At 38.6% G+C, this 27,329-nt stretch overlaps 1 protein-coding gene across 1 annotated transcript in view; it reads left to right on the top strand.

Moving 5' to 3' along the window:
* hmcn1 (hemicentin 1) overlaps positions 1 to 27,329 on the top strand; it is a 501,533-nt gene that overhangs the window by 312,640 nt on the left and 161,564 nt on the right. Inside the window, exons 39-44 of the mRNA XM_059984517.1 lie at positions 182 to 333; positions 1,932 to 2,055; positions 14,977 to 15,152; positions 21,059 to 21,155; positions 23,209 to 23,331; positions 26,485 to 26,646. Coding sequence (XP_059840500.1) covers positions 182 to 333; positions 1,932 to 2,055; positions 14,977 to 15,152; positions 21,059 to 21,155; positions 23,209 to 23,331; positions 26,485 to 26,646 — 834 coding nt within the window. The remainder of the gene's footprint in view (positions 1 to 181; positions 334 to 1,931; positions 2,056 to 14,976; positions 15,153 to 21,058; positions 21,156 to 23,208; positions 23,332 to 26,484; positions 26,647 to 27,329) is intronic.

The following is a 27,329-nucleotide window of genomic DNA, read 5'->3' as shown; positions in this document are numbered from 1 at the left end:
CCACATTTTTGCACATGCCATCTAGGGCATGTGTACCATAGGTTTGCCAAACCTTCTGTGCTGGTTTATATCAGCTGGTTGGCAGTAAAGGCAACCCATGCACTGTTTTAATTGATATGAAGCAATTGTCATTATCTGAGTTCTTGCATTGAGTTCTCATGTTGATGATTTCACTTTGCAGTTCCTCCAACAATATCTGGCAGCAGTGACATGTTGACTGTGGTGGTAAACAACCTCGTTAGATTGGAATGCGAAGCCAGTGGTATCCCAATGCCAAGCATGACATGGCTGAAAGATGGGAGCCCAATTGCCAGCTTTTCAGATGCTGTTCAGGTAATTCTAATCTGTGCTTTTTTGTACTAATTACATGAAAACATTAACAAAGAGTTGTGCTGAACTGACTTTCTTCAAAAGGAAGCAACTTACACATCAACCAGTTTTCGGAAAGCAAAATCCTTCAACCTCAAATAAGATGAATGAAATTTAGTCTGCATCTACCTGAATCCCTGGAGGCTTCCTGCTTTTTAACAACAATACTTCATGGAATTTTTACTAAGTAGGCACATAGAGCCCTATTTCAATGTTGTCCCAAAGTTTTCCCCCACACAATGTAGCCATTTGATGAACTTGCAGCATTATTTTTGCCTAGATTGATGTGTTAAAAAGTTGCAGTGGGATATTAATTTACAACTTTCTACCTTTGGTAAGAAGAGTTGTCCCTCACCAGTCTAGTACAATCCAGATGTGGTGCTATTTTTTTGATCGACTAGTCTTCTTCCTACAGTTATTACTATTATTGTGACAAAATTTTCAGTAAAAATGAACATTAATTATGATATGAGCCCCTTCAACTTTGCATTCCCAGCATGCAGAGCTACAGTTGAAAGCTGAATTAGCACAAAGAAGTATAAACCTTTGTAAATAAGTGTTTTTAAATTCTTTTGACTATTAATGCACAATTCTGTGTTATAATATTTGATTACATCTGCATGAAATTAGATTTGTGTTCCACTTGTGCTGGAATAGGCAGTCCTCGGGTAACGAATAGACTATCAGCTGGAGCAAACTGCGCATTCCTGCCACAAATCTGATTGATCACATTCACTAGCAGGACATGGCGACTACTTACGTGGACTGTTGGAATCCATAACTTACACAGTTGACACCTTATTTGTGAGCTGGCTGGTGACTGAAACACTATCAGACGTTGGTGTTCCTGCTTTGGAACTCTTGACCACAAGCAATCTGCAGAATGAGTTAGTACTGGATAGTCCCTGAGGTGGCAAGATATAGCGCTGCTCCTGTCATGTTAGGAAAGAGGGACTCAGATTGGAAACAAAATTGCAGTCTACCCAACTCCATTCCAGTGAGCAGTCTGGTAGCACTGACTGAAGGATGGACACTTTGCTGACTCAATTCTAAGGAGGCTCAATGGACATTTCACTAAGCCAATTGGGGAGTTCTGTGGTGTACCATAACTCTGAGCTATTTGAGCAGTCATTTAAAATTGTTCAAAAGTGGTGTACATTTAAGCTCACTATTCTTACATTCAGTAGTACCACTTAATGTTAAGACCAATACCCCCAGAACAGATGCTTGCTCATATCCCTTTAATTTTGAAATGTAAAATTTGTGACATTTCAATTGGTGAAGGTATTCAAGACAGAGAGAATTTCAGAGTAAGTGGATCAGTTTTTGAATATTAAGGTAATCAAGGGACATGGAGATACTACAAAAAGGTTATGCTGAAATAAAAATAAACAAATTTAATGATCTAGTTGAATAGTGGAGCAGGCAGGAGAGATTTCGGGCTTACTTCTACTTCTGTTATGTTCCTGTATAAAGTGAAACCTAAAGATGTCAGTAAGTTCACACTAGTGTTCTGTGGCACTTATAAAGATTTTGCTTTAAGCTTTTCCGTTTGCTTGCAGGTTCTGTCTGGGGGTCGAGTGCTTGCTATCACCAGTGCTCAGATCAGAGACACTGGCAGATACACATGTGTAGCCGTGAATGCTGCAGGGGAGCAGCAGAGGGACATTGATCTCAGAGTTCATGGTAATATTACAAACTCCACTTCTTTCTCCAATCCTTTTTGCATGGTGTCCCCTGATTGCATAGGCTTAAAGTAATCTGAGATTCACAAGCACAAACAAGGACCAATTTGCTGATAATTAGTTTATCATTGTCACACGTACTGTGATACAGCGAAAGTCTTTCCTTTGCATATCGTCCAAACAGATAATTCCAGGCATAAAAGATAATGAACAAGTTATCACTACAAATGACCATCCATGAGGGAAGCTGTCTATTTTGATGTCAGTTATCATTGCTAAGATGTAGAAGTTGAAGATATTGTTGGCTGCAGTCAACTGGGAGGCAAGATGTTCACAAAGCTGATTTTCAGAGCTTAGCTAACTGAACACCATGAGTAACCCACCACAGTCTCATGGTTCAAAGCACAAGCTTGAAGCCAGATGAAATTGAAAGTGACCTTGTCACTGAACTGTAAAAAAACATTGCAAGTAGATGCAAGTTTACAGGAGGCGATGTTGGATTGAATGGTTTGTGTGTTCTCAGATGTACATAGTCAAAAGAGGCTGCTCTGAGATTAAACTGAATTTCAGGCTGGTGATTGATCTTGTTCAGATAATGGAAGCAGTGGCCAAGCAAGCATATGATGTATAACAACCCTTGGTGAGGCCGACAGACCAGAACTGGCTGTTCAGCATCTGAGAAAGGGAAGTACCATTGCACAGACTGATTTTATCACTGTGAGAGCACACAACGCTGGCTTGATTAGTACAGAGCCAAAGTAATTGTCATGTTTGTAGTATCAAGGGACATAAGTAAAGTTGACTTGAAAATAAAGAAGGGTTAATGGTGTTGTAAGAACTTGGTGACAAAGGAGCAAAAACAAAGGAGCTGATTGTGGACTACAGGAGGAATGGAGACAGGTTAGCCCCTATTGACATCAGTGGATCTGGGGTTGAGAGGGGGAACAGGTTTGTTTATCAGCAGAAACATCACCGAGGATCTCACGTGGTCTGTACACACTAGCTGTGTGGTGAAAAAGGCAGAATAGCACCTCGTTCACCTCAGACAGTTGAAGAAGTTTGGTATGAGCCCCCAAATCCTAAGAACTTTCTACAGGTGCACAATTGAGAGTATACTGACTGGCTGCAATACTGCCTGGTATGGGAACTGTGTTTCCCTCAATCACAGGACTCTGCAGAGAATGGTGCGGACAGTCCAGCACATCTGTAGATGTGAACTTCCAATTATTCAGAACATTTACAGAGACAGGTATGTAAAAAGGGCCCGAAAGATCATTGTGGACCCAAGTCATCCCAAGCACAAACTATTCCAGCTGCTACCATCCGGGAAACAGTACCACAGCATAAAAGTCAGGGACCAACAGGCTCTGGGACAGCTTCTTCCACCAGGCCATCAGACTGATTAATTCACGCTGACACAATCACATTTCTATGCTACATCGACTGTCCTGTTGTACATACTATTTATAGCAAATTACTATAAATTGTACATTGCACATTTTGTTGGAGATGTAACAAAGTTTTTTTACTCATGTATGTGAAGGATGTAAGAAATAAAGTCAATTCAATTCACATAGGTGATCTGCTTGGATTGTTCACCAGAAGTGAGAATTCTGCTGAAGTTCTCTGTACATTGTATACGTTGATGGGAAGGCAGTGTCAGTGAAAAGTGAATATTGGTTATGTATCAGCAGGAGCTGAAGTGCTGTTATCCAGCTGGTACAGTGGGGTCTTCCACTTTCTTCATACCCAGACTGGGGAAAGGATTAAGGCAATAGGGATGGGTGAGATCAGAATGAGAAATGATGAAGGAAATATCGGTTTCTTTGACTGAAGGAAAAGATTCAATTTGATACGTCAGTACTACCTAACAAAATGTGGCATGAATGGAGAAAGAACAGGAGCACAAAGGTTTTGGGTATAATTGCAGCATTCAAAGCATAATGTGGTGTAGATTTTAAAAACATAACCTGTACAATACATAAGAAGTTAAAATTGTGGAAGAGCCATGATGCTATGGAAAGCAAGTATCAAGCTAATTAAATTTTCTGATTAGGCTGCTGCAGTGTTTCCTGTATGATATCTAAATATGGTTAAGTTCACAATAATAAATGCAGACAGATACCCACCACAGCTAGGTGGAGAACAAATTTTCATTGCCAGTCAAACTTCATATCTCACCTGCAGTTTGACTCAGATGGAGGTTCAGATGGTGCTCACTTTAGATTGTCCAAATACAACAAATTTCTACTTGGGATGGCATCAGCTCTGGACATCTTCCAGAGAACAAAGGATAGTTTTGTGTTGATCTGAGGTTTGCCAGATGTTGTAGGTGACTGGGAATACAGAGTAAAATAAAATGAATGTAGTAAGTATGCAGTATATCAACATTTTGAAGAAGGAGGAGAATGATTGAGAAAAAAAAACTAGGGCATTATTGCTACGTGGATGATCCTACCATTTTTAAACAAACTCTTAGGACCTTGGCATGAATTGCTAAATCACAAACCATTAGGATGTGGTCAAAGAAACAAGAAGCTATGTTCCTAGCATCCAATGCAGCTACTTTGAATTCACAACAACTTCTTCTTTCTGAGCCATCAAATTACTCCCAGCATCCTGTGATATGGAGTCCTTTATATTTATATAGTTTAATCACACTGCTCAGAAAATGGAGATGAGCAAGGTAACTTGCAAGAAGACAAAATGGATTGTAATTGTCCCAGTATGGCCATAATGTTGCAATTTTCATGTGTACAAGCTTCTGTTGTATATTTGTGGTGAAACCATTGAGATGCCTCTGATAGCCTCTGCCAGTGTAGAGAGATGAGCATTAACACTGGCTGCATACAAATTCTTGAGTTCATTTGTGGACAGCACAGTCAGAATATGCAAGCACGAGGAAATCTGCAGATGCTGGAAATTCAAACAACACACACAAAATGCTGGTGGAACACAGCAGGACAGGCAGCATCTATAGGGAGAAGCGCTGTCGACATTTCGGGTCCTGTCGAAGGGTCTTGGCCCGAAACATCGACAGTGCTTCTCCCTATAGATGCTGCCAGGCCTGCTGTGTTCCACCAACATTTTGTGTATGTTGTCAGAATATGCACTGGGTTGATGCACCTTGATCTGATGTTCTAATATTGGTTGAGGTTTATCACTATGGAATAGATGGGCAGTACTCCAGTCACATCTCAGTTTCTTGTCACAGTGAGGAGATATGACCACCCTCTGCATTACCCATCCAGTATAAGTGCAAAGGAGAATGCTAAGTTTTTGTTGTTATTTTCCACTAAGAGGTACTGGCTCAGCTTCCAGAATTGTGTAATTCTTTGAGGATGTAGAATTATTGCTCCACAGAGAAGAACAGTTATTTAAAGCACTTGTGTGAACGTCCCCCATGTATATGTCACAAGTACAAAGATGCCAGAATCTTGGTCTGATGTCCTCGAATGGACAAGAACTCAGAGGACACTGAAGAAAGAACATCAACAATGTTAAAACATCTCAAGAATTCATCATTCACTCTTCTTATCCCAATGTCTTGGCCGAACAAACCCAGTCAAGGATGCATGGAAATTTTCAAGGTTCATTTATGGAACTGAAGTGTTCATGATCACATTCCAAATGGAAAGAAGAATCATCTTCTCCAAAGTCAGCATGGTTTCGTTAAGGGGAAATCTTACCTGAAAAACCTATTAGAATTCTTTGAGGAAATAACAGGCAGCCTTTTCTTGTTGGCTGCCGGTGACTAGTGGTGTTCTGCAGGGGTTGGTGTTGGGACTGCTTCTTTTCATGTTATATGTCAATGATTTGGATGCTGAAATTCTTGGCATTGGGACCAAGTTTGTGAACAATGCGAAGATAGGTGGAGGGGCAGGTAGTGTTTGTGAAGCAGGGAATTTGCAGAGGAAATTAGATTGAGAGAATGGGCAAAGAAGTGGCAGGTGAACTATAGTGTAGGAAGGTGTATGGTCATGCACTTAGAAGAAATAATGGTGTAGTTTGTTGGTTAAGTTGGTGGTAAGGAAGGCAAATGCAATGTTGGCAAGCTGAATGGCCTTCTTCTAATGCCGTTATGTTCACATAATTACAGAATAGACCATCTGCAGAGATATTGATGGGCAGATGTGTCAGAACATATTTGTGTATTGTGAGGCCAGAGCTTAGTTTTGCTGTACATTCCAGAAAGAACAGCATGTTCCCATAGCTCTGAGTCACTATTGTGAAATAGTTGAACTGTTTGTGTAAGATATCACACACGGAATCTGGTTATGGAGTTGTTTTATTGATTGAAGCAGGCTCAAAGTTCCCTCAGTCTTACTGAGAGCAATATAGCTAAGAAATGCAGAAACTGTTGGGGTGGAGGGTGACAACCAAGGGAACTCTATTGTTGTCCTGACTGGGTAAGAGAAAAGGATGAGAGCAGAGGAGAGGGGAAATGATGAGTTGTTTATGAAGTCATTGTCATTTGTGTTGTGGGGAGGTCACAACCAAGGAAAAAACAACAGAAGCAATGGGTTAGGAATAAAAAGCAAACATGAGGAAATCTGCAGATGCTGGAAATTCAAACAACACACACAAAATGCTGGTGGAACACAGCTGGCCAGGCAGCCTGACGAAGGGTCTCGGCCCGAAACGTCGACAGTACTTCTCCCTATAGAAGCTGCCTGGCCTGCTGTGTTCCACCAGCATTTTGTGTGTGGGGTTAGGAATAATGTAAACTTGAAGAAGACCTCGTCCTTCATGTGGGCATGTTGCAGTGTTCAAGTCTCACTTTCCACTTGCAGCAATGGAAGACAGTAATATAAATTCTGTTTCAACAAAAATCATTAAATTAATAAAATACAGTATTATACTGCATTTAACATTATAGAAAGTACATCATACTTTTTTTTAACCTAAAATCCCCTAATGCAGTTTCAAATTAACCCACAAAGTACCATATTTTGTTAATCCACATATTCTAGATTTCCAGTTTCAGAAATAATGTGGTAGAAATGATGGAGCAGCTTAGTACACCTAGTCTGTTAAATAATTTTCTTTGAGAAATTGGTTTTCTGAGCCATTGAACATCAGAGTGCAATGGATAAAGCGAAAAGGTTGTCAATCTTGTGAACTGTAGAATATTGGACATATATAAACAACTCATCAAATCTAATTTGAGGTTTTGGAAAAGTTGCATTTGAGAAATCAAAGAACAGTACAGCACAGGAATGAGTCCTTCAGCCCTCAACATCTGTGCCAGTCAAGATGTCAACTGAAACTGTGTGTGATCTCTATCCCTCTGCTCCCTGTCTGTTCATATGCCTCTCTGAATGCCTGTTGAACATTGCTACTGCATCTGCTTCCACCACTTCAGTTGGCAGCACCTGCCACTTTTTATGTAAATAAAAAACTGCCATGCAAATCTCCTTTAAATTTTTCCTTTCTCATCTTAAAGCTAAGGCCTCTAATATTTGACATTTCCACCCTGGCAAATAAAACTCTGGCTGTCTACCCCACCTTTTCCTCTCGTAATTCCATTTACCATGATCAAGTTGTCCCTCAACCTCAACTCCCAGATCACAATATGGCTTCAAAACTTTTATATTCCACACCCCAACCAATGAAGACAAGTATGCCCAACACTGCCTTTAGCACCAAAATTCTTGTATTGTCACTTCAGGAAGCTATGGACTTCATTCTGTACATCAGTGCTCCTATGGGTCTTGCTATTTACTGTGTACCTTTCTTCTGACAATTAACCTCGGAAAGTGCAACACCTCACACTGTCTAGATTGAACTTTATCTACCATTTCTCTGATGGTATTTCCAGCTAGTCTACATCCTTGTGAATCCTTTGACAACCTCCCTCACTATCCACAACACTATTCTTTTGTATTAGAGACAGAAATGGAATGGAAAATGCTAGAGAGATGATCCTGATCACATCCAGCTCCAGAAACACAAATGAGTAGATTGAATAATGTTAATTAATATTAATTAGCAATAAAAATATTCATAGTCAATCCATTGCATATAGTGACCACAAATGAAGTAGTTTTCAGATCATATGTGAAGCATCCAATCAAAGGGATGTATTCTGATACGGGATATTCATGAGTAATACTGTACTTCGTAATTTACGTTTTTTGATTTTTAATAATTAACAATTTAAAGTGTATTTTAATTTAAGATTGAAATAAATGTGATGCATTAATATCAGAGATTATGTCATTGTGAAATATCTTCCAGCTTATAAATCTTTCTTAATCACAATTTTAAAAGAGAATTATGAAAATTAAGATATTGAAACTGTTTTAATCATTTTAGAGTACAGCGTGTGCTTTACTAAAGATACCTCATTTCTTCCACCCAGACCTGTGGCTTAAGTGTAAAATTAAGGCCTTAAGCAGTTCTTCCAAGTGAGGCAATACTTCATCTGCAAATCTTTTGGGGTCGTTTATTGAATCCTTTGCTCTTGAAACAGCCTCCTCAACTTTGGTGAAACCCAACATAAATTGGGAAACTATTTTGATGAGCACTGCTGCTCCACCAACCAAAGTGGAATTTTCCTGGTGGCCAACCATTTTAATTCCTATCTCCATTCTCATTCTGACATGTTGGTTCACGGCTTCCTCTTTTGCCACGATGGGACCACAGAGTGGAGGAACAACACCTCATATTCTGTCTGGGTAGCCTTCAACCTGATAGCATGAACATTGATTTCTCCTTCCAGTAAAAATAAATTCCCTCCTCCCTATTCCTCTTCTTCCATTCTCACTCTGGATTTTTACCTCTTCGCCTCACCCGCCTATCACCTGGTGCCCCTCCTCCTTCCCTTTCTCCCATTGTCCTCTCTCCATTCCAATGAGATTCCTTCTACTTTTCCCACCCACCTGGCTTCACTTATCACCTTCCAGCTAGTCCTCCTTCACTCCACCCCCCACCTTTTTATTTTAGCATCTTTCCCCTTCATTTTCAGTCCTGAAGAAGAGCCTTGGCCCAAAGAGTCGACTGTTTATTAATTTCCTTAGATGCTGCCTGAGTTCCTCCATCATTTTGTGTGTGTTGATCTGGATTTCCAGCATCTGCAGAATCTCTAAGTGTAAAATGTTTTTTATTTCTCTAGTTTAATACTTGTTTCTGGTATTCATGGGGGTTAAGATGTTTGGTGTTACTAATGCAACGCAGGCTAATAGGGATTTAATATTGTAATTAGAGAAAGCTTTTGATAAAATCAAGCACAGCTGTGGTTGAAAACTCTGGCAAACTCTTTTCATGCAACCAGGTATTGCTTGTTCTGTTCTTTTGAATAAATAGAAAAGACTGTTAGCAATTAATTCCAGTTATTGATTCACATGGCCAACATTGTATGTCTTGCCAGATGTTAGAACTCCAATTCATTTCTGCTACAAATCCAGGATACAGCAATCTCCTGAGCCTTCTGCTGCTTGTTATTCCACTTTAGTTGCTGGCAGTGTACACAAAGCCATAAATTAAGTTTAGGAAGCAGATTCTTACTGAAACCTGGAACACTTATTTGTAAATTTATTTGCAGTTGCGTTATTGTTTAATAAGGTTCCATTTATTGCACGCTGCAGGATATTTATATTCCAGTGCAGCACACAGGACTCCCAGAGACATAGTTGGCACTAAATATTCTGTTGTAACAAATGACAGTTTAAATTTTTATTGCAGGGGCTGATCTTTGGGGATTGAGCAGTAAGGTACCTTGATTAGCCTTCATTAAAATCCACTTCCTTTGAGTTTGTTTGGCTACTCTTCTGAAAAGCTACTGGACAATGAAACATGTAACATTGAATTAAAGCCATGTTTCAAAAGGAAAAGCATATACTGTATAACAAGGAGACAATTCCATCAATTGATGATTTCAGGTGGTTCAGCACAGACCATCATAAGTACTGGTTGCCGTGAAGCCTGCAGCTCAGCATCCTGGTTAGAAGCAGATGAGTAACAACAAAGAAATAAAAATGCAAAAAAATTGATAAAGCAAACTGTTGAATAAGTTTGTCATCTTTTTCAATAAAACAGATTGTGGAAAAAATGTAGGTTTGGGAACTATCTCACTAATGATTAGCTTAATAACTGTGATAACATGTATTTTGAAAGCACCTTTTAAATTAGTGAAATAATCCAAGATATTATTTGGGTTATCACCAAAAGCTGGAAATGATAGGGCCAAGAGCTGGAAGTTTAGTCATGGGTAGATATTAAGGGAGAAATAATTGGAGAAATGTGAAAGGAGTAAAATGTGCAGTGAAATAGCAATGAGAGTTTGAGAGTCTTTCAAAAGGAACTCAACAAGTTAATTAGTCTGCCCGTCCTCACCTGTGTTTTCAAATAACTGTTTCCATGCACATATTGCTTTGAATAGAGTAAGATAGTCTATGATCTTCACTAAGCACCTTAAAGAAGGGACAAACCACCTGACTTGATGTTTGTTCACAACTGTCCTGTATTGAATTGAATTAAATTGACTTTATTTCTTACATTCTTCACATACATGAGGAGTAAAAATCTTTATGCTACGTCTCCATCTAAATGTGCAATTTATAGTAATTTGTAATAAATAGTATGTACAGTAGGACAGACAATATGTAACATAGAAATACAATTGTATCTTCATGAATTAATTAGTCTGATGGCCTGGTGGAAGAAGCTGTCCTGGAGCCTGTTGGTCCTGGCTTTTATGCTACGGTACTGTTTCCCGGATGGTAGCAGCTGAAACAGTTTGTGGTTGGGATGACTCAGGTCCCCAATGATCCTTCGGGCCCTTTTTACACTCTTGTCTTTGTAACTGTCCTGAATAGTGGGAAGTTCACATCTACAGACGCAGTGGGCTATCTGCACCACTTTACAGAGACCTGCAATTGAGGGAAGTACAGTTCCCACACCAGGCAATGACATAGCCAGTCAAGATGCTCTCAATTGTGCCCCTGTAGAAAGTTCCTAGGATTTGGGGACCCATACCAAACTCCTTCAACCATCTGAGGTGTTCTGCCCGTTTCACCACACAGCCAGTGAGCACAGACCACCGTGACATCCTCGGTGATGCGTATGCTGAGGAACTTAAAGTTGTTCACCCTCTCATCCCCAGGTCCAATATGTCAATAGGGGTTAGCCTGTTTCCATTCCTCCCATAGTCCACAACCAGCTCCTTTGTTTTTGCATCTTTCAACTGAGTTCAACAAGCTGACCCCATTTGCAGTGGGAAATGGAACTTATCTATAATGAGAATGTGATCACTCAACCTTTATCTTGGAAGACAAAACCTCTGTGACATATTATCTGATGCTAAAATCACTGTTGTGTGTGTATGATATGAAATCAATAAATCAAAACAAAGCATAATATGCAGCATAATATGGATTTAATGTATTTCATACATTCCAAATTAAATAAACATTTTGAATAGATCTTTTTTCAAATGGGCTAAAACCTTTTAGTTTCCCCCACTCATTACCCCTCTCCAATCCCTCTATCCCACTGCCATCCCCTGTACAACCAATCCCAGTGCTCCATTGCCCATTCTTTTCCACAGTCTCTTCATTCTGAAGCCTCTTGCTACTCAGCGACCCAGGTCAGCTGAAAAATCTTGGTGGAACTGGAAGTAGAGGCTGTCAGCCAATTCACAGGCCAGGAAATCAAGCCAGGAGAGGGATCAGATTCACCAATGGTCTGGTGGTTGAAAGGCGGAGCAGTCACCCATCAATTTCTATGATCTGGCTTCCTTTGCCTTGGAACTGAGTGTTGGCTGCTTCCATGTGACGGATAATCCAGCCCAATATGTTATGTCAGGTTGAATAGTCCCTATTGTTGCAAGTTCAGAAGCCAGTAAAATCACCCACCATATTAGAATGTGAAGTCATTAACATGACTTTTATATCTACAGTTTCAAACTAAATAACTTAAATTCAAAGAAAATAGACTGTGTTAGTTTTATTTCACAATTGTAGTGTTTGGATTGAGATTGTGTTATTCAAGTTCACCTGAGAGTTATGTGGTGTGAAAAGAATGTGACTTTAATGTTATATTCATGTGAAAGCAAAGCAAATATTTATATATTTTTGAATCTGCAAGTCTTCAGAAAGGTTTAGTGGCCTGTAAACTGACTTCATATGTTATCACGTGATGTGCGCATACCTCACTGAAAGTAAACGTGAACTAACGTGCTCTCATTTCTCGGTACCCATATCTTACTTTTAATTAATCGAATGATTTGGAGTTACAAAACGTAATGTGCTGAATCAAACAGTATCTGAATCTTTTGCAAAATGGGAAAAAGTTGTTTAAAACATTTTGCAGATCAGGCAACAATTGTAAAATTTATTTTCCTGTTGCACAAAAATTGTCTGAATTTTCAGTTCTCTCAGAAACTCAGTCCTGTTCTTCCATCTCACCGTATCTGCCCAGCTCCTACACATCAAATGTTTAAAACTAGAAGCCAATCCAAGCATATTTCATAAAAGGATTAACATTTCTGCCCACTTTTGAAGAGTTTCCCAAATATAGCTTCTGTCCCAATTAACTGACGGCCAATTAACTGGAATCCACTGGACACAGAGTAGGTCCTGGTTCTGTCTACTCACAAAAGCCGAATGCTTACACTTGAAGCACATTGACCTCTCTTCCAGCTTAAAACCAAGACACGTTTCACAAGTAACTGCCTGGTTAACATAGGAAACTTCCTCAGATATGTTGCCGACAAAAGCTGTTGTAGTCAGCTCACTGCTTTTGTCACTTTCATGATTCCTCTGAACAATACAGTCCATCCTTGGTCCAATATGCTTTGCAACCAGAGACACAGATGTCACACTAACACCTGTCTGTACTCTGTTAGGTGACGGTTCATGGTGTTCAGCATGGAGACAGGTGTGGCATCATCCAAAACCTTTTTTAATTTGCTTTCAGTTGAATTCATTGTAGAGTATGTGGCATGCAAATGGTAGATGGATCTCCAATTAAATTATAGTTGTCTCAGCCAATCCCAATGCTGGTCCTTCTGCTTTTACCACATACAAGCTCAATCTGGCTTGTTGGTTGTGGCATTTCAGAGTTACAAATGTTATTCTCACAGGAATTATCTTTTCTCCACTATAAGTTCTTAGTTAAGTATCTGCAGGTTTCAGTTTGGTATCTTTGAAATGCCATTCAAACTTATTTTGTGGAATGACTTAAACAACAGAACCAGTGTCCAATTTCATTTTAATTAATTTGCTGTTTACTTTGGATGTAGACCATGTTACTTATCTGTTGTTAGTTTTAACATTGTAAATCTCAAGGCTAGTCAGTCCTGTTTCACTCAGAATCAGATTTATTATCACCAGCACGAAATGTGCAATTTGTTAACTTTATGGCAACAGTACAAAAAAATACATGATAATATAGAAATAAGTAAATCAATTACAGTACATTATATATATTAGATTTGGTTATAAATAGTGCAAAAACAGAAATAATATATATTTTAAAAAGTGAACTGGTGTTCAGAACTACAACCAAGGGCATAGCCTCCAGATTCTGGGGAGTAGATTTAGGACAGAAATGAGGAGGAACTGCTTTTCCCAGAGAGTGGTGAATCTGTGGAATTCTCTGCCCAATGAAGCAGTGGAAGCTCCCTAAGTAAGTATATTTAAGACAAAGTTGGATAGATTCTTTCATAGTAGGGGAATTAAGTGTTCATGGGAAAAGGCAGGTAGATGGACATGAGTCCACGGCCAAATCAGCCATGATCTTATTAACTGGTGGAGCAGGTTTTACAGGCCAGATAGCCTATTCCTGCTCCTATTTCTTATGTTCATGGGTTTGATGTCCATTTAGAAATCGTATACAGAGGGGAAGGAGCTGTTCCTGAATTGCTGAGTGTGTGTCTTTAGGCTTCTGTACTTCCTTCCCAATGGGAACAATGAGAAGAGGGCATGCCCTGGGTGATGGGGGTCCTCAATGATGGACATCACCTTTTGGCGGCATTTCTCCTTGAAGATGTCTGGGATAATATAGAGGCCTGTACCCAAGATGCAGCTGACTAATATTACAAAGTTCCGTAGCTTCTTTCGATCCTGTGCAGAAGCAACCCCATACCAGACAGTGATGCAGAATACTCTGTATGGTACATCTATAGAAATTTTTGAGAGTTAGTTCAGTAACTAACTGAATCTGCTCAAACTCATAATGAAATATAGCCACAGTCTTGCCTTCCTTATAGCTGCATTGATATGTTGGGACCAGGTAGATCCTCTGAGATCTTGACATCCAGGAACGTGATAATTGCTCACTCTCTCCACTTCTGATCCATCATTGGAGATTGGTTCATGTTCCCTCATCTCACCCTTCCTAAAGTGCACAATCAGTTTTTTCATCTTACTGACGCTGAGTTCAAGGTTGTTGCTGCAACACCACTCATCTAGCTGGTATATTTCACTCCTGTACGCCCTCTCATCTCTATCTGAGATTCTACCAACAATAGCCGTATCATCAGCAAATTTATAGGTGGTATTTGACCTATGCCTAGCCACACAGATGTGGAGATAGAGGGAGTAGAGCGGGTCTAACTTTGCATTTACTTTAAGTGAGGCACACACTTATCACATGGTAGCAAGATGATGTGTGCGATGCATGTATTTATACATAAAACCTATAATGAATTATTTAGGCAAACAAAAAACGCTTAATCAACAACATATTTACAAGATTACTCAAATATTACTGAAATATTAAGTACACAAAGCTCTCCAACATGTGATGTATTGAACTTTAGTTGGATTCTATACCTGATTTTGTATGCTTTTAACTGTGTTTTGTGAACATAATATAAATGAATTCCATGTTAAAGTTACGTATAAGTTAATTACTGTAGAACATAGCAAGGATACAAATCCTCCTCAGAGAGTACTATGAACTTTTTTTGTTGCAGTTCCCCCAAATATCATGGGAGAAGAACAAAATGTCTCAGTTGCCATCAACCAAGGAGTTGTGCTGAAGTGTCGAAGCAACGCAATCCCCCCTCCAATGCTCAACTGGCTGAAAGATGGAAAGCCATTGTTCAAGAAGCCAGGCCTCACTGTTTCTGATGATGGAAGTACCCTGCAGGTAAGCCACAACAATGTTACCTACGTATATATGTGTCTGTGCTTTACCTTTGTAACAGATGATTTGTAGTAGGTTTTTTCTTGCACAGAGTTGCATTGATATTCAGATTCAGTTTATTGTCACTTAGAAGCCACAATTGCAATGCAGTTAAAAAATGAGACAACGTTCCCCCAGAAATATATCACAAAAGCATATGACAAAACAGACTACACCAGAAAATCCACGTAACGCTTGGCAATCCCCCAGTCCAGAGTCCGGAGAGGCTGCTGCATATTAATATCACGCTACCGTCTTAGTGCGTTCCCCAGAAAGGAGCTCCAAATCTACTAGACAAAACAAGACCAAAAACTAAAGCTACAAGACCTGCACAAAACCACATAGTTACAATAGTACAAACAATAGCATAATTGATAAAAAAAACAGACCATGGGCGCAGTATTATGACATTCTAAGTAAGTCAAAATTACATTGAGGAAAGCTCTTCATATTAAGTTATCATTTTACCTCAGTGGTCTTACTCGACTCTTCCTCTAACACTGTCCTCACAAGTTCAGCAGCACTGACATCAATGAAGGTATTGCCTCAAGCAGAAGAACGCTGGAGTAAATGTGAATTAGTGAATGATATTTTCGCTGAGCTTGGGTAGAACCTCGGAACGTGCCCTGAGCCGTGAAAAAAAAATGGAGATATTGAGTCAAACTTATAAGAATAATATTCATTTATTTAAAATATTTACAAAGAAAATCTGCTGTAGTTTTAATTTTATCTACTGCTATGAGTTGCGATAAATACACCTTGAATTATCCAAGGAATTACTGGAGGATAACAAGCTGTAGCAGCACAGTACATGTAATGGAGTCTGATAATGGTTAGATTTTACCCAACACTTTTAGGTTTTTGGTATTGCAGAGTGGTTTTTTTTTGTAGGGCACATGGTTCAGGGAAACCTAAGTGAACATTACGTTCTTCTTTATTTTTCAGGTTTTTTTAAATTTACTTTTTAGCTGGTTCAGCACAACATTGTGGGCTGAAGGGCCTCTCTGTGCTGTACTGTTCTGTGTTAACAAGACAAGTATTGTGAAATCCATAAAGTAAATTTGATTAAAATATTGTGAAATCAACTACACAAAGGCAAAGAAGGATGTTAGTGTCACTGAACTTGATGCCAAATTATGTACAGTAAAAGGAAAAGAAAGAATGGATGAAGGGTGAAATATGATATTTGAAATTATTCTGCATTTAGCCAAATAGTAGCTTCTCGCCTAAGTTACAGCCTAATTGCAACTTCATTCTATCTCCCAGTCTGAACTCAAGGGATCCATACAAGAATGTAGTTTATCCACTGTGATGAGAATTCCTGCCTAATTTCTTGGGCTTGTTACATTTTACAATTATTCATTTTTCAGTATCTGGGTCTTGCAGGTGAGGCCAGTGTTTATTGCCCATCTCAATTTTGTATTGATTTGTCCCTCATGATCCCATGACTGAATGTTGTCTCACTTGTACAGCATGATAGTATTGGTTATTCCTTTGCTGAGGAGATAGAAATACAAGATAAAAACACTGTGTATTAGATAGTGAAAATGCAAATTTATGACAGAAGGCAGGTCTTTCATGAAGCAACTGGAGTTTTTAAGGCTGTAATTACTATCTTGAGGAATTCCTATAATAAGCTGATTGACTTCCCACAACAGTGTTTGTTTTCCCTTCTGTACAGCATGGTGCTGATTAATGTGTAGTTTTTATTCAAAGGTTTACTGGGCTCCTTGATGTCACACATGGTGACATGGTGACCTGCTGTTAAAGGTAGTCACTCTGAGCTGGTCTTTGGAATTTGTCTCGAGCTCCTTGCTTTGGATTAAAACTGCAGTGAGGTCTGGAACTGAGTTACACTAGTGGAGCCCAAACCTGCCATCATTGGGCACGTTGTTGGTGACTAAGTGTTGTTTGTTTCCGGCACTTTGCGAATGAATGAGAGAGGATTGAATAGGGGTAATTAGCAGGCTTGAATTTGCCGTTTTGTGTGAGCAGTTGGTAACTGCACCATTTCCCACATTGTGAGGTAACTGTCAAGCCAACTGTTGCATCTTCATTATGCCCGATACTTAATCAAAATATTGGTCTGGTAAAGGCATTTTCCAAGTTAAAGGGAGCATAGACACACTTTCATTGATTGTATTGTATTTATTTGTAACTACTGTGAATGACCATAAGAAAATGAACCTCAGTATATACTTTGATATTAAATTTACTTTGGACTTCTGAACTTTGTACAGGACGAGGCAATAATTAAATGCAAAATGATATCAGGCACAAATTAATAAGGACCAAATAATTTAACCCAGTTATAATGAAAGATTTTGACCTAAAATGTCAATTATCCATTCTTCTCATAGATGCTGTCTGACCTGCTGAGTTCCTCCAACATTTGGTTATTGCATCAAATAATTTAAGATGCAGTGGATTTTGGTTAGTTGGGACAGCTGCTTATTTGGGAAACTCTTAGAGAGCAAAAATTAATTGAGAAAATAACCCTTTGTTTATTTGAGGATACTGTTGATTAATTGGGACAGGAGACAGTTGCCAAACAGTTTTTAACCAGTATCAAATGCTTGCATGTGTAACCGTTATAGACTACTCAATGCTCAGAGAGAACAGTTTTTCAAAAAGTATTAGTTGTGCGTGTTTGTGTTCAAGATGTAGTGATTTGTGTCACTAATAGTTGGTGAGAAATAAGCAAAAAGACAATTCAGAACTGTTCTGCTTACTGCGGTTTCAAGTTTTCAGACTTGGAGATGCAAGGAACTGCCAAGAGTGAAAATGAGGCAATTTAGTTACTTCAGCAAGTTGCGAACTATGACGAATTTTAAGGTATTGACAATAATCTTAGTTTCAATATAATTATGGAGAAGGATAGGACTGGACCCAGGATTAAGATTTTTGATTGGAGAAAGGTTAACTTTGAGGAGATACAAAAGGATTTTGAAGGAGTGGATTGTGACAATTTATTTTATGGGAAGGATGTAATAGAGAAATGGAGGTCATTTAAAGGAGAAATTTTGAGGGTACAGAATCTTTATGTTCCTGTTAGGTTGAAAGGAAAGGTTAAAAGTTTGAGAGAGCCATGGTTTTCAAGGGATATTAGAAACTTGGTTCGGAAAAAGAGAGAGATCTACAATAAATATAGGCAGAATGGAGTAAATGAGGTGCTCGAGGAATATCAAGATTATGAGGTTGCTTTGGCAAGTAAGGTGAAAGTAAATCCAAAGGGTTTCTACAGCTATATTAATAGCAAAAGGATAGTGAGGGATAAAATTGGTCCCTTAGAGAATCAGAGTGGACAGCTATGTGTGGAGCCAAAAGAGCTGGGGGAGATTTTGAACAATTTCTTTGGTATTCACTAAGGAGAAGGATATTGAATTGTGTAAGGTAAGGGAAACAAATAGGGAAGTTATGGAAACTATGATGATTAAAGAGGAGGAAGTGCTGGCACTTTTAAGGAATATAAAAGTGGATAAATCTCCGAGTCCTAACAGGATATTCCCTAGGACCTCGAGGGAAGTTAGTGTAGAAAAAGCAGGGGTTCTGACAGAAATATTTCTAATGTCATTAGAAACGGGGATGGTACTGGAGGATTGGTGTATTGCTCATGTTGTTCCATTGTTTACAAAGGGTTCTAAGAGTAAATCTAGCAATTATAGGCCTATACGTTTGACGTCAGTGGTGGGTAAATTAATGGAAAGTATTCTTAGAGATGATATATATAATTATATCATAATTACATAATTATATAATTACAGCATCTGATTAAGAACAGTCAACATAGATTTGTGCGTGGAAGGTCATGTTTGACAAATCTTACTGAGTTTTTTGAAAAGGTTACTTCAAAAGTTGATGAGGGTAAAGCAGTAGATGTTGTCAATATGGACTTCAGTAAGGCCTTTGACAAGGTTCCAAACGGAAGGTTAGTTAGGAAGGTTTAATCATTAGGTGTTAATATTGAAGTAGTAAAATGGATTCAACAGATGCCAGAGAGTAGTGGTGGATAACTGTTTGTCAGGTTGGAGGCCGGTGACTAGTGGTGTGCCTCGGGGATCTGTAATGTTGTTTGTCCTATACATTAATGATCTGGAAGATGGGGTGGTAAATTGGATTAGTAAGTATGCAGATGAAATGAAGGTAGGTGGCGTTGTGGATAATGAAGTAGATTTTTAAAGCTTGCCAAGATTTAGGCCAGTTAGAAGAGTGGGCTGAAAGATGGCAGATGGAGTTTAATGCTGATATGTGTGAGGTGTTACATTTTGGTAGGAATAATCAAAATAGGACATACATGATAAATGGCAGGACATTGAAGAATGCAGTAGAACAGAGTGATCTAGGAATAATGGTGCATAGTTCCCTGAAGGTGGAATTTCATGTGGATAGGGTGATGAGAAAAACTTTTGGTATGCTGGCCTTAATAAATCAGAGCATTGAGTATATGAGTTGGGATGTAATGTTAAAATTGTACAAGGCATTGATAAGGCCAAATTTGGAGTATTGTGTACAGTTCTGGTCACTGAATTATAGGAAAGATGTCAACAAAATAGGAAGAGTATGGAGGAGATTTACGAGAATGTTTCTTGTGTTTCAGCACCTGAGTTACAGAGAAAGGTTGAACAAGTTAGGTCTTTATTCTTTGGAGCGTAGAAGGTTGAAGGGGGACTTGATAGAGGTATTTAAAATTATGAGGGGGATAGATAGAGTTGACGTTGATAGGCTTTTTCCATTGAGAGTAGGGGAGATTCAAACAAGAGGACATGAGAGGGGGCAAAAGTTTAGGGGTAACACGAGGGGGAACTTCTTTACTCAGAGAGTGGTAGCTGTGTGGAATGAGCTGCCAGTAGAAGTGGTAGAGGCAGGTTCGATATTGTCATTTAAAGTAAAAACAGGAAAGGAATGGAGGTGTTATGGGCTGACTCGGGTCAGTGGGACTAGGTGAGAGTAAGCATTCGGCACGGACTAGAAGGGCCGAGATGGCCTGTTTCTGTGCTGTAATTGTTATATGGTTATATCTTGAATGTTACAATAAAAATAAAGTCTTGGAGGATGCAACAGTTTCTAACCTGCACCAGTCGCATGCACTTGTGTGGCAGTTAGACACTACATCCTGCTTAGAGCAAAATTTTATTAAATAGCTTCAATTGCGTGTGCTTGTGTTATGCTATTCATTTGGGCTGACTGATACTGAATTTAAAAAGCAGTGATTTTTAACACTACTTTGTGCAGAAAGGCAATGAATGCAGTTGATTATCTGCGTTAATTTTGTTCATTTACAGTCCATCAAAAGAACACGGCAGCCTAACTAGATGAATTAATCCATCAATACCTGCTAGGAACTAATACACAGTTTTATAGTACTGGATGAATTAATCTGTCAATACCTGTTAGGCACTAATACAGAGTTTTATAGTACTGTAGTAAATCTGGTAGGATTCTAACTTGTTTTGTATTTCATAATTTATTACTCATTTGAACAGTAAATTTTAAAACTATTTCCATTAAACTTTGGCTAATTAGGACAGCCACTTAATTGGGCCAAATGTAATGGTCTCAATGTGTCCCAATTAACTGGAATCCGCTGAATTTGTAAAAGAATAAATAAGATTTCACTGCATTTGACAGAGATGTGCAGATTGGTGAGAGAAGGCTCCAGTGAATTCAAGCACTGATTCCCAGTGAAGTTCCTGACTTTGTTACCTTCACCTGCTTTGGGAAAAAGTCAGTTATTGAGAAATGTAGAAGCAAGAAACTTACATTATCTGACAAGCTAACATAACATTAATGTGTTTCAGTATAAATATCAAATTTATCAAAAAGAGGAAGTTGATTCCAAGTATGAAATATATTTTTCCTTTCTCTCTCAGATTGAATCTGCACAAGTCCTGGATACAGGGCGCTACACATGTGAAGCCATAAACGTGGCTGGTAAAACAGAAAAGAACTACAATTTAAACATTTTGGGTAAGCTGCTTTCCTACTGCTCAAGTATGCTTAAGCACATCTGTAAAATTATTGTAAATAGCATTTGTGTACAACTTGTAAGTAGATTACTATTCATCTCCATTTCCAGTATCACTGGGGAATATTTTTGGAGTATCAGGATTCCTCCTCCACTGTCGACAAGAGTAGGTTTCTTTTGTTACCTTCACAATTCTGCAACCATTGAATTAAAAGGGTGACTGTGTTTATCCTACGAGTAATTACAAGCTGCAGAAAAATCCTTGCCATATCGTGGGAATCACATGGACTGAGAATGACAGCCTATTTCAGCAACAGGAAGTCCCACCAGGAAAGTGCGGAGACTGGGATAGACTTACTGCTTCGGAATGTGGCTGGTGGGAGGGGAGACTTGGCTCATGGCACCTCACTGTGTTGTCAAGTGTTGTCTTGATATCACAGGCTGTCACACTCAGCTCAACTGTGCAAGAAATTGGAGTTATACAGGAAATGTTCAACTTTATTGCAATGGAGAGTGTTGGGTTCGGCTAGAACTCAGTGACTTTTCTTTCGTAAAACCAAAATTTTATTTTTGTTTTACTTAGAGCATGGGTTCACAGCCTTTTTTATGCCGTGAACCTGTACCCTTAAGCAAGAATCTGTGGACACCAGGTTTGGAACCCCTAATTCGGAGATATTTTATTTAGGTATTCAGCATGTAACAGGCCCTTCAGCCCAACAAGCCCATGCTGCCTAATTACATCCATGTGACCAATTATCCGACTAACCAGTACTTCTTCGAATGTGGGAGGAAACTGAAGCACCTGGAAGAAACCCAAGCAGTCACAGGGAGAACGTACAATCTCCTTGTAGACACCTTTGGAATTGAACCCTGGTTGCTGACACTACAGTAGCATTGTAACCATTACTGTACCACCTTGATGGAGGTAATAACCAGTCCAATGGTACAGTTTAATTTATACTGTAGATCTCAAATGAAATGGTGAACAAGCTTTTAATCCAATTCCTAATGACTGTGCTTCCACATTGCTATGTGTGAAGCTGGCCAAAAAAAGTCACATTGCTGAGAGCTTGATATTATAATTCCAGTAGTCCACAAGGATGATTAGCGTGGGAAATTAAACATTCAGACAAGTGAACTATAGGCTTACTCTTCTGAGGTTAGATTTCAAGAACATTGTGGGGATAATGTAACAGGGAATTTTACTTTTACAGCTGGCTGGACAATCTTTCACTCAGGAATTCTCGATCTGGATAATGGTGCCAAAAAGCAAATGGGGCTCCTGTTTTCTGGCATCTTTTAACTTATCTAATTTAATTTATCTACATTTTGGCCCAAGAATTAAAGCTCATTCAAAATGAACCATGAATTGATGCATCTCAGCAGCCCTATCCAGAATGCACTTTTATGTGTTCCCATTGTCAGTTTACTTTCTACTGTACCAAGTATTACATTTCTGCTTCACACAATGAACTGATACATGGTTGATATATTTGGGATGATGAAGTTAGTAATTAATTAAAATGCAACATTTGCAGGTCATTAGTGCTTCTACTAAATTTCATGTGAATTTCACAGGGGATTAAAAAGTAGTAAAAAAGATTGATACTTAGCAATACTTAACAATTTAGCAATATAGCTCTTATTCTTGGACAACACACAAAGTGATTATCCTTAAACATATGAGAAATGTTCAGACACTGTGGATCAAGAAATAATTGGCCACAAGCCTCCTGAAAATTAAAGTTCATCTCAGTTCAGAGTAATAAAATCATGGAACATGTTCCAAACACCTTTGACTGGGGCCAGTTGAAGCTACTTCCTTTAATAGGAATTGAACTTAATAATGAAATCTGAAGTTATTTCTACATTAAACACTTCAATTAAATTCACTTTATAGGCATTTTATCCATATATCAGACTAGAATGGTTCACGATTAGTTTTCCTCTTTGTACGCTTAACATCTTCACCCTATATGCAATTTAAGTTAAGTAAAGTATCTACTTTTACATAACTGTTCCATAAAGTTAACCTAATTATATTTGATTGTTTAGTTCCACCCAATATTCAAGGGTCAAATGAATTATTCAAGATGACAGTCATAGAAGGAAACTTAATCAGCTTAATTTGTGAATCCAGTGGTATTCCACCACCAAGTTTGATGTGGAAGAAGAATGGTGAGTGACTAAACATTGGTTGAAGTAATTGTGTACCATTAATATAATATATGGGTTTCAGATGCTGTTAGATCACACCCAAGTGATCACTAAAATCCAGCAACTGACCTGTAATTTACAGTAACAACATGTTGTCACCATGCTATAAATTCCTATAAAGGTTATGGGATTTGTTTGCAGATCTCATCCATTGGTATTAGCACATCTACCCCTTTGCTGCTTCTGTCTAGGAGTTGGCCAGCTTCCTTGGTGCCATTGCTCCTGGTTGCCACTGGTATCACGTTGATGCTCCCTGGAAAAGACTCGTGCCAAGCATTGTTGTTTCTGAGCAAAGCTCACTACAGACAATTTGTAAGAACATTGCCTCATTTTCCTCTGAATTGAAGAAAGATCTGATATTGATACCTGATGTGGAGAGGATCTTTCCTATGGTGGGAGGGTCTAAGACCAGAGGACACAGCCTCTGAATAGAGGGGCATTCTTTTAGAATGGAGATGAGGAGGAATTTCTTTAGCCAGAGAATAGTGAATCTGTGGAATTCTTTGCCAGAAGCAGCTGTGAAGGGCAAGTCTTTTGTATATTTAAGGCCGAGGTTGATACGTTCTTGGTTGGTCAGGGCATGAAGGGATATGGGGAGAAGGCAGGAAATTGGGGCTGAGAGGAAAATTGAATCAGCCATGATGAAATGGTGGAGCGGACTCGATGGGCCAGATGGCCTAATTCTGCTCCTGTATCTTATGGTCTTATGATCCAGAGATAGTCAACATTAATCCAATTCTGAGTCACCGTGTCATAGGGAGGTTTGTGTTGCTTACAGGTGCTCGTTGCGGAAATGTAATCATCCATTTTTTTAAGTTGTTACATCTATGAGACTGGCTTGAAAATCCTTGTCCAGCAGAGGTGATCATACCTGATGTGCGAGCAGCACGTTCAGGGCTTCAGTTTTTAAAAATTGAGTTGTTAAGAAGATTTGGAAGTGTAAACAGATCTGTTTCTCATTTGTTACCAATGTAACTGCTGCATTGGTATTCAGCTTTTAATGTGCTAGTGGAACTTTACGTGTACAGTTCTCCTGACCTTTGGATTATAGATTATGGAATGGCTTTTAGGAACCAAGAAGTGAATTGAATCATTTGGTGCAAGGTACTCAACATCTGTCTTGCCATTGGAATCACAGTATCTATGTGCTCAGTGCAATTAAGTTTCTGGTCAATGACCAATTCAAAATGTTGCTGGTTGGAGACTATGTGATGATAATGCCATTGACTATCAAGAAAAGATGGTCAGAATCGATGTGTGAAGAAGATCTTTGCTGGGCACTTGTTTGTCAGATGTATTGCTTGCATTTATTCGATCAGGTCAGAATGTCATTGAGGTCCGGTCTGTAGAATTTTCTCTGAAATACTGAATAGAATTGAACACTGTGCCAATCTTTACTGAACATCCCAATTTCTAATCTAATGCTGAGAGATCATTAGTGGAGTGGCTGAAAGTACGAGCCCAGAACACTGTTCAGAGGAACTCTTGCAAGAACGTCCTGGGGCTGGTATATTGATTCCTAAGGACCATCTCCTTTATTGCAAGGTATGACACCAGCCAAAGGAGCATTTCAACACTGGCTCTCCTTGTCTTCAACTTTATAAGGATTCCTAGAAGAATATTTAGTCAAATGCTGCCTTGTTGTTAAAAACAGTCAACTTCACTTTGGCCCTTTCATCTAATTCTGGACAAAAGTTTTGACGAGTTCTGAAACCAAGCAGTCTCGGCAAAATCCAAGCTAGGTAACTGGTAACTTTATGCTTCTTGGCAGCATTGTCAATTACATTTTCCACTGCTTTTTAGACTCTGCTGATGAATGAGCCTAGACTGATGAAGTGTTAATTAGCCTGATTTTACTTGTCCTATATTTTTGTACTGTCACAGATGTCTCTTCCCAATGCCATTACATTGCTTGTTTGATGAGCTTCTATGACCCATGCAGATGGTACATTTTTTCTTCTTTAGTCCTCCTCTGCCAGGACCACTCTTTATTGGCTGAAAATTGCATTTCCTGCTCTGTGCAGTATTAGCTTTTTACAATTTTCACACCAGATCATAATCTCTGTTAAGACTTTCCCCACTTTTTCCAGCCACAATACACTTTCTTTTTTAAAAGTGTGGAATGGGTTTAATAATAAATGAGTGAAGTTCACCACAGTAAAATTTGGGCCACTTGCTGAGTAGTAAGTCATTCAACAGTGCAGTGTGCACAACGTCTGTCACAGCATGAAGATAGTTTCCAATGTAGGCTTCAGGATTTAACCAACATCAGGTGGATTTTGGCTAATCATATAATACAGATTCTGTGGTGTTTTAAAGAGATTTAACCAATTTAGCCCCTCAAATATTTGGAAGTAGTTTAATGTCCTCTTTGAGACTAGGTCAACATACAGATTTGCTGAGGTGTTAGGTTTCAGTTTCAACTTTAAAGAGCTTCTTTCGAACTGAATAAACATTTGTTCATACCCAGCACTGAAATCTTGTTCCTATTACAGAACTTTGCAGTTGTTAGTAATGACAAATTGTCCAATTTGCCAGTTTAGGTATTTTCCATTTCACCTCATTGGAATGTCAGGTGTGCAGTAAAGTTTCCACTATCGTATAAAATTTAAAATTCAAAAACCATTGTTTAGGTTGGAAATGTGAAACAAAAATAAATGCTGGAAAAACCTGGCATGTTAGGCAGAATCTGTGGAAAGGGAAACAGTTATTATTTCAGGTTGAAGATCCTTTATCGATGAGTTTTGGTGAAGGGTCCAAGATGTGGAAAATTCACTCTTTCTGTTTCTACAGATGTTGCTTGACCTGTTTAGTTTTCCAGCATTTTTGTTTAAACTAATATTATTTTCCAGTTTGTTCTTTCATCACTTGTTTCCAGTTTGACAATCCTCTCTGTGCATTAATCAGATTTAAGGGGTGATTTATAGCTTCAAGAAGACATATTTCAAAGGACAAAGGTTTACAAAAATGTACATGAATTCTGTAGTTCTAATATTCTCTTTACTATCACTAATAGAACTTGATAATGTTGTGTGAAACTAAATAATGAAGGTACTAAGGTATTACCACAGTGTTTTTCACTGAACCTAATTTGCTAATTGTTCTTACTTGTAGGCTCTCCATTGCTGAATGATCTGAATGGTCAAGTCCGCATTGTCTCAGGTGGGCGACAGTTGCAGATCTCCAATGCTAAACGATCAGACAGTGCGTCCTACACCTGTGTGGCATCCAATATTGCTGGAGCTGCAATGAAAGAATACGAGCTGGAAGTCTATGGTATGCAATTGATCGTGACCTTAATGGAATTTTAATATATTCAGTTTCTTCCAGTTGTTAATGACCTACCAATTGATATATAGGGCTATTACTGCCATTATCCTTAATGTTTGCCAAAAGTGAATCAAACTGGAAAGGTAAAGGAATAATAATCTTTCATATTGATTGAAGGCACACATCCACTTACACTTATTTATTAGAAAATGAGGAGACTCTTGACAAACAAACGGACCAATGAAGTGAAATTCTTTGCTTCCTATTGATATTTATTCTATCTTCTCTTGACGTGTGTAACAAAAGTATAGTGTTCGATAAATAGATAGAAAATGAATTCATGTGATTCAGACTAGAGCTCTGTCTTATCCACGTTGCGGAAACATCTGTATTGAGCATTCAGAATCATTTGGCAGTGAACAAGTTGAAAGATTCCATTAGTTTGGTTTACTACCTCAGACACAATTGATCCTTTGTTATGCGCTAAGCATGCCTCTCATCAGCTGAACACAAAATGATTTTATCATTTTTGGTCCATGCTTAATTCCAAGTAGGATAAGTTATTGTATGTTGATTCTAATAAATGTTTGTTTTTCTCAATCTTTATTCCCTTTCTGAAGAACATTTAAAACAAATTTACATTGGTGCACTGCAGTTCAAGTCAAGTCAAGTCACTTGTATTGTCATTT

Source organism: Hypanus sabinus, chromosome 11 (genome assembly GCF_030144855.1).
Source record: "Hypanus sabinus isolate sHypSab1 chromosome 11, sHypSab1.hap1, whole genome shotgun sequence".
In the NCBI taxonomy this organism is placed as follows: Eukaryota; Metazoa; Chordata; class Chondrichthyes; order Myliobatiformes; family Dasyatidae; genus Hypanus; species Hypanus sabinus.
The sequence above is the reverse complement of the archived record's forward strand: the minus strand, read 5'-3'. Positions and strand labels throughout refer to the sequence as shown.